Source organism: Paramisgurnus dabryanus, chromosome 21 (genome assembly GCF_030506205.2).
Source record: "Paramisgurnus dabryanus chromosome 21, PD_genome_1.1, whole genome shotgun sequence".
Taxonomy (NCBI): Eukaryota; Metazoa; Chordata; class Actinopteri; order Cypriniformes; family Cobitidae; genus Paramisgurnus; species Paramisgurnus dabryanus.
The window spans coordinates 13,919,098-13,931,998 of record NC_133357.1 but is presented as its reverse complement, the minus strand read 5'-3'; the positions used below and the strand labels follow the sequence as shown (position 1 = coordinate 13,931,998).

The following is a 12,901-nucleotide window of genomic DNA, read 5'->3' as shown; positions in this document are numbered from 1 at the left end:
GGAACAATGGGCCAGTTTAATACATGCCACAGGTTCACTGGTTTGGCTGAGACTGTTGGAAAGGAGACAGAAAGGCACATCCAAAAGCGCCCGCGCAAGCGTTATGTCATATAAAGGACTCGTCTCCTCTTGAGCCGGTTGAACTCGGTTATAGAAGCCTGTCTAATTAAGATCTGAGCTTGTTAGCATTGAGAGTTAATCCCTCTCATGTGCTGGGTAAAGTCAAAAAGCGGCGTCTCATTAGAGCTGCTCTACTCGGTTAACTCTGCCTCTGCATGGGAAAACAGATGATTGAACCACTGCACCCCCACTAAGCCCATCTGCCCTGCAACCCTGTTCAAGGTTGAGCGCTGCTGCACACCTAACAACACCAGTCGTTCCCATACAAACATTGTGGGCTAAAAATAACAAACCCTCATTATGACATTAGTGACATCGATATAGATGGATGTGTTGTTGCGATTTATTTATTTTTTTAAATCTGACATTCCAGAAATCTTAATTTGTGGTCATTAATCATGTGGACTAATTGCATTTACCTTTACTTGTTCTTTTATGTAGTACTATATCTTGTCTATAATCCATTTTTATATTAAAATTGAGTTTGTATCTGATTTCAAAAGGGTTGGTTAATGGCAATGGAGATAGCAAGCTGCCATTTAGCAGATGCTTTTATCCAAAGCAATTTACAGTATAATTATTACAGTCCCCCTGGAGCGAATTGAGCTTAGGTACACAAACACTCACACACACACGGTTGGCTAAATGAGGACATACCATTAACTTCAATTGTTTTATATAAAGCTATAGACAAACCTAAAGCCTATTCCATTCTGAAAACACAATATGTGCATCACATTACAGAGATAATAGATTTTGTACAATACACACTCTCTGTAATGCATATCTATTTTAAGAGGTATCCGTATCTTTTAGCATGATAGATTTGATAAAACACTGGGTTATTTTAAACCAAATGTTGGGTCAAAAAAAGGACAAACCCAGCCGTTGGGTTAAATAAACCCAGAAAATGTTATATTTGACTTAACAATGAGTTAAAACAACCTAGCATTTTGGAATAAAATAACCCAGCATGTCCATTGATTAAAGCTCTAGTTATATTTTTATGAATATGTGTTCGCACAGCTATCAAAGCATACTCAACCGTGATACGGGCAGATGGCCACGTTCGACACATACGCAGTAAATATGATTTCTTATTCAAATGATTACTCTACCAAGACGTCAGGGCAAGGGCAGCACTGATTCACATCATTTACAGCAGTGGTTCCAGACCTTTTTCACTTTAAGACCCTCTAATTGCCCACAACAGTATTTGAAGGCCCCCCACTCACTAACATTTTTGTCAATTTTCCAAATAAAATTAACTAGAGTTTGGAATGGCTAGACAGTTGTATATTCGCTACTAAAATGGCCAAAAAACATTTAGATTTTGGCCTGTTTTAGCTAATTTTAATGCTTGTTTTGTCCAAGCATTTTTAATAATTTGAAGTCATCTTGAGGCCCCCTTGGAAATCTGCTGAGGCCCCCCTGGTTGGGAAACACTGATTTACAGGACATTAAAACATTAAGGAAAGATGAGGAAAAGTAGTGGATTCACAATTGCAAACTAAGTTTAGAACAAACAACAAGAAAACAAAGAACAGGAATCAAACATTATGCTGAGAGATGCTGTTCTTGAAAGAAGGTGAAAATAAAAGAAGAATAGACATTGGTGTGTACAGATGCTGTCTATTTTCATTGTGTATGTTGTTTATAGTGGAGTGTAATCTCAATATTTTCTTGCACATACGCTGTTTGTAGTCTCAAAATTGGGTTACACGTGGACGGGGTATGAGGAAGACCTCTGACCCTCCTGATGACGAAAGTTACGTCATGCGGACCACTCCTTGGCCATAACATTATCCAATAGACAGCAGAAGGTATCATAGCAGCTACAGTTGGCCAAAGACTCCCCGAAATTGCTTACTTTCATATTTATAAAGTAGGCCAAAATCTGTATGTGAGGCAAGTAGTATGTCCGAATGTAAAGTATTCGAAAAACAGTAGGCTAATAATATATTAGGAGCCACCAAATTCATAAAAATGAATGTAATAAAAATAACTGAAATCTACCAAACTGCTCTTTAAGTGATTTAGGTAGCAAAAAATTGTTTCTTGTGCTTTAATTGTTCTCGTGAAACAATGCGTAAATTATGGTCGCGGTTGTTCTGATTATGTCAGAGGACATAAAGGCCAAAGGACATATGTGTCACATGACAAAGAAAACATGATGGATGCAGTATGTCCGGAATGTGGCTGCACCGAAAACTAAAGCTGCTGACTTTGGCGGCATGAACATGAAGGCAGCTAAGGAAACACATTCGGACAGCCTTCATAGGCAGCATAACGGAATTCTGATTAAAATATAAAAAGGGAGCGGCTTTGTGTAGGTAATGAAGGTTATGAAATTTCATAAGTACCAAGATAAAATATATATATTTTGTCAACCCTTTTCATGTATTTATTGTAGTATTTAGTAAAAAAATACTACAACCATGCGGCGAGAAGTGGATATTGCCTGACATGCATTTTAAGGTAGACCCCCAGAAGGTCGACCCAGAAATTCGACACACGTGCTCCTAATGTCAGCATTGCTACTTTGTGATAACTAATCCCGTATTTAAAAACTACAATACTATTTTCTCGCTCAAAATGCAATCAAAAGGTGTAAAAACTACAAATATAACCTTATTTGCATTAAAATTGTTCTCCAGCCGCTTTCTTGGTCGCCATTTAATTTTTTCGAACTCGACCAGGCTTGACCAGTCACATTCCCCGCACACGTCCACACATAGAATTGTGGGACAAGATGATAAAGTATCTTAGGAGACAGGACGTAAACCAAACATTGTATTCGGATGTGCCTTGATGCCTTCAAATGCTGCATTTGAGAGATTTCGGACGCAGCCTGTATTTATACTACAAATCCTGTAGGACCATCAGGACCATGTTTGGAATTTTGTGTGCCTTCTGCTTTAGACGTGCTTCAGACGTTCAACCAACGATCTGTGATTGTGATGCCTAAGGGTTGAAATTAGTGATATCAGAAAAAAGCAAAAGCAGGCTGTTACTTTTTAAGGAAAGATTTTGAAGAGTGAAAACTATGTTTTTGACACAATGTGGACCGATGAATCATTCATTTAATCAATACGACCTTGGCTAACTTTGATATCATGTTGCATATGTAGATTTTCCTCAGAATTCTGGGATTGAAGTGTTTTTCTTTGTTGTGGTGTTTTTGTGGCTTGGTACCACTTAGTTTAACTGATTCACTTCTTCCTGTGGCCTTCCCAAAAAAATGTATCTTATCTGTGTTTTAACAGCAGGCGTATGCCTCCTCCACCCAGCAGATGGCGCCGCCCAGTCCTAACACCACCACCAGCAGTAATGGAGGCAGCAGTTTTGGGGACCAGCTGAGCAAAACCAACCTTTACATCCGCGGCCTCCATCCGGGAACCACAGACCACGACTTAGTAAAACTGTGTCAACCGTAAGTGCAATCCAGAAACATTTCTCACAGAAACAAAATGGGAGGGGCTTTAGGATGGTAATGGGAAATAGTCTAGAGTTCATAAAGTGGATATATTTTAGGACAGTGGGTGTGTTTGAATTCCTTTCTTCTATACTAAATGATAAAGAACTAACGTGTCGACCATTGAAGTTCAGTTGCATTCCAGAACGTATACATATTGTTGAAGTTGACGTCTTTTTGAAAGAAAATCATAAATCAAATCTCTTTATTATCTTAACTGTTTCTCTATGACAGTGAATCAGATTCAATAGAGAACAAAGATCTTCTTTTAAGGCCCTGCTTCTATTTATATCAGCATAAGAACTGACTGTTCAAACATCTTACTCATGATTTGACATACTACGTTTTACATACCGTTTAGCAGAGCTTTTGCATGCATATTTAGATGTAGGGAGTGTATTGAGAAACATTACATGGGACTGGAAGAGAGAGAAATTCAAACTTTGAGTGTCCTGATGTGACCCTGCAGAGGATGGAAATGTTCTGCTGGCAGATTATGTTAACATGAATGCAAATTACACTAGAAGTGTTTTTGGACAGACTTATGCAGCATCTTGATATGATATGTGCATATCTTACATTTTTATTCATGAAGCCTTTTTTTACATTTTAGTGCAATCTTGAGTGGTACGCCTGGCTTCATCTTTGAATTTGTTTTATTGTTTTTGGTGGTATATGTGACACATTGCAGAGGGGATTCATCTTTTGAAATACTTCTCAGATTACTTTGTCACTGTTGGATTGTTGGAATCCTTTGCTTTCATGTTAGATGACACTTTGGTGGAATGTGGGATTTTAGTGACACATACTAAAATGTTGGCAAAGTCAACAGAGGTTTAAGTTTCAAACAGAGCTCATTTTTGTCGAGCGTGACCACCACTGCCCCCTCCTCCTGCATCTTACTTCATGTAAGGGTTGTAAGAAGTAAAAAAAGAGCTTGAAAGGGGTTCATTGCTATTTTTTTCTTTACAGAGATATTCCAAAACACAAATATAAAAATTTATGCAGAATTATATTATATAAAACGTAATACTTTGTCATTTGTACATAGTCACAGTTTTTCCACATTTCAGTGTTTAGGATTATTTGGGTGGGGCTAAACGCTGCCCCTATCACAATCGCAAGGATCAGCATTCAGGTTGCAGCATAATTTTAAAACCGCCTTTCCACTGCCAACGACAAAGTACGGCCGATAAACCGGAAGTCAGTAATTTCCTATGGAGAGTCGCAAAGGGGCTGCGTGAGGTGCCGACTATCTGCGGATGCGTAATTTTCAGATCTGTTTTGAGCGTTGGATCAATAAAATTTTTTTTTACTTGTACGACTACACCACATGCGATATGCCAACCGGAAGTGATGTATTTCAGTGTATTCCACATTTAAAAACTGTATGTGAGGTGAAAATTATTTATGTTTTTTGTTTAACTTTATCAGTAACATTTAAATCCTTAAAAAACTATTGATTACTGATAAGTAATATATTATTCATTTAATGTGTTTACGTTATTTTAATGTTGACTCCATATGTTTTCTCCCAAATATTTGCAGTTTTGTTCGTTTATGCATAGCTGTTTATTGTTTCATTCATTTGCGTTTAGTGCTGCCTCACGATTAGTCATGACTAATCATTTACAGAATAAAAGTTTTTGTTTACATAATATATGTGAGTGTACTATGTATAATAATTATGTTTAAATACACACACACACACACACACACACACACATATATAATTTAGAAACATTTGCATGTGTATGTACATGTTTATATTTATATATAATTTATATTATATATAAATATAAATATTTATTATATAAATATTTTTTTTCTTAAAATTATACATGTATGTGTGTGTATTTATATATACATAATTATTAAACACGTACACCCACATATATTATGTAAACAAAAACATTTATTCTGTAAATGATTAGTCACGACTAATCGTGGGGATTACAGAATAAAAGTTTTTGTTTATATAATAAATGTGGGTGTACTGTGTATAATAATTATGTTTAAATACACACACACACATGTATATAATTTAGAAACATTTGCATGTGTATGTACATGTTTATATTGATATATAATTTATATTATATATAAATATAAAAATGTATTATATAAATATATATTTTTTCTTAAAATTATACATGTATGTGTGTGTATTTATATATACATAATTATTATACATAGTACGCTCACATAAATTATGTAAACAAAAACTTTTATTCTGCAAACGATTAGTCACGACTAATCGTGAGGCAGCACTATTTGCGTTCATTTATTTATTCCACTATGGGAAATATTGGAATGAAGCCTCTTGCGCTGGAATGAGCTTTTCTCCTATGTTATGATTAAACTGAAATGTCATTACGACTGCCACTAGGGGGCGAAGTCCGACAATCGTGTTCTTATGTCGTGTGCAGTGGAAAGGCGGCTTATACGTTAAAAGAGACGGCAGCTTCCTGCAAGTGGGTGTGGTTTCGGCGTAGACACGCCCCAGCGTTTGACAGCAGAGAATCCGGCCAACTTATTTTATTTATTTATTTTTTAATCATTTAAATTGTCTCGGTGGTTAATAACAAATTTTTCTGTGGGGTGACAAACTGAGAACACATTTTATATCGGACTTTACAGAGACTTTAAATCTTTGGGTCTTTAACTAAATCGTTCTTCTTTGGAAAACCAAAAACGATTCTTCTATGGCAGCTGTGAAACACCTTTTTAGCACCGTTGTTTTATAAGAGTGTAGTGAATCTGTTATCACATTACCAAAAAAATTTGTCAACTCCGTGTCGTTCATATCCATTTAATGTGACTTTTGTAGGTCAATGAAAATGTCACGTAGCCTTTTTAGCTTAATTTGGGTTTATGTTTCATGTTAAGATAAACTCTTCATATATTTTAGTTGGTGTAAAAAGACTTTGCAGAGATTTTTGAGAAGCAGTGCTGGAGAGGCCCTCTCATTCTGAGCATTCTGGAAGAAACGCCTGAGATGAGGCTGCCCAGCCCTACAGGAAACTCTGGGCCCAGGGGGAAAGAGAAAGACAAACAAGGGTAACAGCTGGGAGAGAGAGAGAGAGAGAGAGAGAGAGAGAGAGAGAGAGAGAGAGAGAGAGAGAGAGAGCAGACAAGAACTTACTGGTTGTGTGGGTTGGGGGAAGGCAGTGAAAGAAGAGGGAGAGAAAGAATGATTTTCATGAGTGAGAGAAAGAGGGAAAAGTCAAATATATGTCAGGTGTTTCTGAGCAAAGAATAAAACTGTTAGCTTTAGATAGACGTACAAACGGCTTTTATTTTTTCATTTATGCATCTGGTTGGGACATTTTTGCAATGTGACTTTGCAGTGCAACTGGGGTGCAATGCACTTCATTAATTTATGTCTGTGTCAAACTGGACACCAGTGGCGGTCGGTGACTTCTGTTTTGAGGGCGCACGATGCGAAGTTTGCCACAACATGTATGCAGTCCGGCATGTGTGTGGTTCGTCATTTCAAAATATGTGTTCTGCGCGTCGAGTGATCCTATGTGCATCACGTGTCTTGTCAAATAAGTGCCAGCTGCAGACGTGTCTAAAGGGTTTATGATAAAAGAGACGCTCGTGTTTGCCAGATACTCGCAAAATCTCATGCGTAATCAAAATTTAGTGTTAAGGGAGTGTCTTGCATGTATTTTGTGAATGTGAGTGTCTCTTTTATCATAAACGGTTTTGACGCATGTGCAGCAGGCACTTATTTTAACAAAACATGTGATGCACATGGTTCACATGACGCAACAAACACATATTTGAAAACACGAGGAACACACATGATACTCCAAACACATATTTTGAATTTGCGCCCCTTGGAAGAGCAGTCACCAGCCGCTACTGCTGGACACAGACCCTGTCATTGGCATTTTTAGAAATCACCATACTCCAATAGGTGCTATAGGAAACATGCTGTGAAAATTAACATATACAGTACTGTGCAAAAGTCTTAGGCCACCATGCCATAATTAGATTAGTGGTTTTTGCAATGTTATAGTGATCATATATAATTATTTCTCAGTCTCTTTAATAGAATATATCCAGAAAATAGAGGAAATGTGTATGTAGTATTAAAAACAGTATAAAAGTATAAGCTGAAGTGTCAAGTATTTAGGGTAAACTCCCCTTCCACTTGAGCAATAGCAGGAAACTGCAGGATCTCTTAAACCTAAATGAAATGAAATCCTAATTTCTAATTCTAATCGAATGACTTCAGGACTTCAGTCTCCTCAAAAAAGCTCAAGATGTGTTTCGTGCCAAGAGAGGTCACACTAAATACCGACTGATGCCTTTTTTTTGTGTACATATTTCCTGTATTTTCTGTTTGTATCTTAATAAAATATATTGAAAAATAAACATGGATGGACATTACAACTTCTAACACAACAAAGCTGGTGGTGGTGGCCTAAGACTTTTGCACAGTACTGTATATCTTTAATATTGATTGAGTAAGGTCATGTCAAAGATTGAAATTAATGTAAAATCAATGGTTAAAATCCAAACTATGGGTTTATTTACTACCCTAAAACGTGTTTCAGGTCTTACTGTGCAGCATTCATCTGTTCCAAAGGACAAAATGTCACATTAAGTGTAAAATGATTTTAAGTGGCCTCCCAATCCCTCTCCACAGTTTAATATAAGTATTGCTTTCTTCTTAAAGGTGCAGTGTGTAATTTTTAGAAGGATCTCTTGACAGAAATGCAAAATATTATACAAAACTATAGGATCAGGGGTGTATAAAGACCTTTCGTAATGAACCGTTATGTGTTTATTACCTTAGAATGAGATGTTTTTATCTACATACACAGAGGGTCCCCTTACATGGAAGTCGCCATTTTGGGCCGCCATGTTTCTACAGAAGCCCTTAACGGACAAACTTTTTTTACTAAGTTGTCTCCGACGGTGACCTGTTTGTCCGGTGGTGGCTACAGTAGCTTCTCTACGTGTTTCAAAAGTGAGGGGTGAGCAGTGGACTGAGCCGTTGGTTGCAATTCACAACCTCACCACTAGATGCCGCTAAAATTTACACACTGCACCTTTAAAAAAGTATCACATCCGCCCACTAATCCCTGCAGCCCAGCTCATAGCGATTGCTTTACCGTGACTTTCGGCTTTCACACATAGCTAGCTGTTCCTTCACCCCTGGGTTGCACTGGGTCAAAGCAGGCAGGATTTCCAAGTGGCAAACTTCTGAGAAAAAGTCATCAAGCAATACGAGTCTGTGAAATAAGACATTTTGCAGAGCAATTGATAGATTACAAACTTTGCATTTAATGAATAAAAGGTCTAAAATTGTATAACATTTTAAACCTTTTCTGCATTGTAAAAAATCCATAGCATTGTCTAATCAACATATTTTTGTTACTTTAACTTAAAAAATGAAGTTAAACAATTTCAACTTGAATTTAAAGTTATGTCAACTTTTTTAGTCAAAACTTAAAATAGTAGGTTGAATTGACTTGCAAAACCAAGTTGTTACTGTATAACTTCCTCCTGCATTTTTTTTTACAGTGTGTGCACTGCATAAGTGGCACATTGACGGGTCCTTGTAATCCTTAAAAGTTTTTAAAACTGAGGGATAAAATTAAAGGCCCTGGGAAGTTTTTAAAAATAAACATACATCAATACAGGTCATTGAACGTGCTTGAATCTATTTTATGCAAGAAGTTTTCTGGGAAAAAAATCCATATTATTCCCTGTGTAGTGTAGGATAATATCATAAAAATTCTAGACTTTTTAAGCACACCTGCTAAACTGCTTATATCTATGCAAATGTTGATTCATACCAAAATGCTTTTTTGCATAGTTGTGTTTGACAAATGAAAACGTCTCGCCCTGAAAAATCCTGGGTCATTTCAGCTCAAGGTTGGGTCAAATATGGGCTAGGTTAATTTTAACCTAATGTTGGGTTTGTCCATACTTGACCAAACCATGTGTTAAAACAACCCAGCCAACAGTCTCATGGCAATTCAAACACATTTTATGAGGTGTTATTAATAATTAGTACAACCAAATTCGCTTTCAATTCGTGACATTGAGGTCTGGGTGAGATTTAGTGTATTTTTTCATAAAATATGTACGTTTTTGTACGATTCACTTCATAAGAATTCATACAAAAATAAGAAACTCATAAAATACAGACAAATTCCCGTGAGTTCAGTTGTTTTTTTGTGTAGCTTTTTCAATCGTAATGCCCCTAGTACAATGAATAACCTCTCTTAAGGTTTTCTCAGTGATATTATTTTAAACCTGCATATAAACTACAGTTTATCATTGTTATAGACTGTGTTTGTTGAGTTTAGATCATCAGTGTGGGATGCTGTGCGCGGGCAGTAGGACCCAGATGAGGAGGAGCGGGCAGAGGGCATTGTTAGTTGATTGTTGTGGATCTCAGCCAAAGCCGCACAGAGCATACAAGGAGAACTCTCAGGTTACACTGCAAGCACATGCCTGGAACGAACCCCTATGGCCCTCCCCATCCTTCACACTGCTGAAAGCCTCCTCTAATCCATAAACACGTACACCAACCTATGGTTATACCTGTGCCGTGCTGCGCCAATGCCTCGGGAGATATGCAGAACGACGTGAACGCCATATGACATACATTTTTCAAAGAGCGCCGTTACCATTTGATAGCAGTTACTTTACGGCACTGGCACCCTCATTGAGATTTCATGCAAATGATTCCTGTATATGTGGGCCTAACTGTTTTGTGAATCAAGCGGGTGCCCTCGTTTATAAGTTTATGTGGCCCAGCTGCTTGGCATTGACCTTATAAAATATGTCAGCTCCCCATCATAAAGTCTTATGAGTTTGGGTGTGTTTACTATTAGGTTATTACACGTTATACACAAAATAAGGGCTTTATCTTTCTAAACCAAATGCTTGTGTTTTTGTCTTTTGTACTGTGAAGCTATGGAAAAATAGTGTCTACGAAGGCCATCCTTGACAAGAGCACCAACAAGTGTAAAGGTAAGTTATGTATATATAGCATTGCATCTTTAACAATTCAGTGCTCTATAAATAAACGCCTTCTTTTTTATCTCTAACAAATGTGTGCTGATGTAACTAAAATGGGATCAAGTGAATTATCAAGTGAACCAGTGCCATTACATTCATGTGTGTGTAAGTGTATGGTTAAACTTGGCCTGATAGATTTTTCATGTGGGACACAGATTACCAGCGGGAGCTAAGGTGCAAAGGAGTGATAGGCGATGCTATTGGCTTAAAAACTAAACCCTAAGCAGTGATCACTGATCCTGTGTGTGTTTGTGTGTGTTCAGGCTATGGCTTTGTGGATTTCGACAGCCCAACCTCCGCACAGAAAGCAGTCACGGCGTTAAAGGCCATTGGAGTTCAAGCTCAGATGGCAAAGGTATGAGGGGGCGAAACGAAACATCCTGTTCTTTAATTGTTCATAAAAGCAGTGCATATTTAAAACACTTTAGACAAAGCAGCACCTCTGCCATACTCTTAGGCTTCAAAGGCATTCCAGTTCTTTTATAGGTAATGGTGCCTGCTTAAGCACACTAGATTAGGGATTTGAACAAACCTACGAAAGTGCTTTAAAATGTGCAGGTTCGTTTGATGCGTTGATGTTATTTCAACAGAAAGTTAAGCCCAAGTTATAGCCCGACGTACACCTTGCCAAAATTTGAACAGTGCAGCAGTTCGATGCGGACGGAAAGCAATTCGATTGTTTGAGTAGAACCCCTCCCGTCAGGTACAAAAAACTGTGTCAGAGGTATTTCCGTTTGCGACGGTGAGAACATACGGACAAATGTAATGAACCCTTTAGGGTGGGACATATTGAACGTCTCCTCCCATTTTAAAACATCAATAGCATTCATTTACATCACAGCCTGGAAGCTGATAAGAAGGTAAACTGTAGAATGTCATCATTAAATCATTGATCTATATTGGTGAAAGTGAGAAAGTGCAGTTTTTGAATGCTTATTTATTAAAATTTGTTTAGAGCACACTTGTTTATAAATATCCTTAAAGTTAACCTATTCATAACAGAGGCTAAAAACCTTCAGTTTTGATTTTTTTGGGGACTTGAATGGAGTGACTGCTAAGTGCATAAATGTAAATGTTATTATAATATTTTTGAACATAACTAAGGACATTGCTAAAGGTACTGGATTTAACAAGATCGGGCACTGCGGTTACTATGAATAGCTCAATATGGCCTCTTTGGCGATGGAAATCTTGCCTTTTAGTTAAAAGAACCAATCCTCAATTGATAAAGAATGACGCTTGTCAGTGGGAGGGGCTCTATTCAGAGTCAGGTGAGGCACTTTCCACTTTGCTCGTGCACAGTAGCTAAAACGACCTTGAAAAGTGTTTTAGCACAATTTGAGCGTAAGAAGCAAAAGTGGAAATATGGAGATATGTTGTGTAAATGTGAATTTTGTACACAATTTTATCTGTGTTTCCTCATTCAAGTATATAGGACTGTAGGCCGCATGTACATCGCATGTTTGAAGTGACTCGATTCCAATTTTTTCCCTAATGTGGCACAGTTTGAATATAACCCACAAATGTGTACGGAGGAAAAAGTGGGTAACACTTTACTTTAAGGAGTGTTCATAAGACTGACATGACACCTTCATAATCATGACATGACACGTTTCATGAACACAAAGGAGATTTTATGCATGTTTATAACAACTGTTATTAAGTGTCATGTAATTTTTAATGCAAAGATGACATTGTTTGAGGTGTCTTTGTTCAACCCAGTATCATGCCAAAGCATGTAATTCACACACTTGTCCACTACAGGATGTGTGTCAGTGTCACCCTTTGCCTACTCTAGGAAATGATCGCCCCCCTATTGTTCATCTTCCTCATAAATGCGTCTAATTTTTATGCCTAGAAATGCGTATCATTTTCACGCTTAGAAATGCGTGTTATTGTCACACCTAGAAATGCGTGTTATTTTCACACCTAGAAAACGCAAAGCGTGACACTGACATGCATCCTGTAGTGTAGTGGACCAGCGTGTGTATTACACGCTTTGGCGTGATACCTTGTTGCTTTGTTATGACATCTTGACATTACCAAGAGATAACTGAACACTTTTTACCAATGATACAAATTGAATTTGTCCTTAGAAATGTCATTAAGTATTAATACTCTGTCAAATAGTTTTATAACAGCTTCATGAATATTTTCTTGACCTCAACTACAGTGGTACAAATATAATTTGTCATTAAAATGTCATTAAGTGTTAATACTCTGTCAAATAGTTTTATAACAGGGTCATAAATATTC

At 37.3% G+C, this 12,901-nt stretch overlaps 1 protein-coding gene across 2 annotated transcripts in view; it reads left to right on the top strand.

Moving 5' to 3' along the window:
• Positions 1-12,901, top strand: part of rbms2b (RNA binding motif, single stranded interacting protein 2b) — a 40,049-nt gene that overhangs the window by 9,704 nt on the left and 17,444 nt on the right. For both annotated transcript variants that reach the window (XM_065285722.2, XM_065285723.2), the window contains exons 2-4: positions 3,387-3,553; positions 10,539-10,597; positions 10,909-11,000. In XM_065285722.2, the coding sequence (XP_065141794.1) occupies positions 3,387-3,553; positions 10,539-10,597; positions 10,909-11,000 (318 nt within the window). The remainder of the gene's footprint in view (positions 1-3,386; positions 3,554-10,538; positions 10,598-10,908; positions 11,001-12,901) is intronic.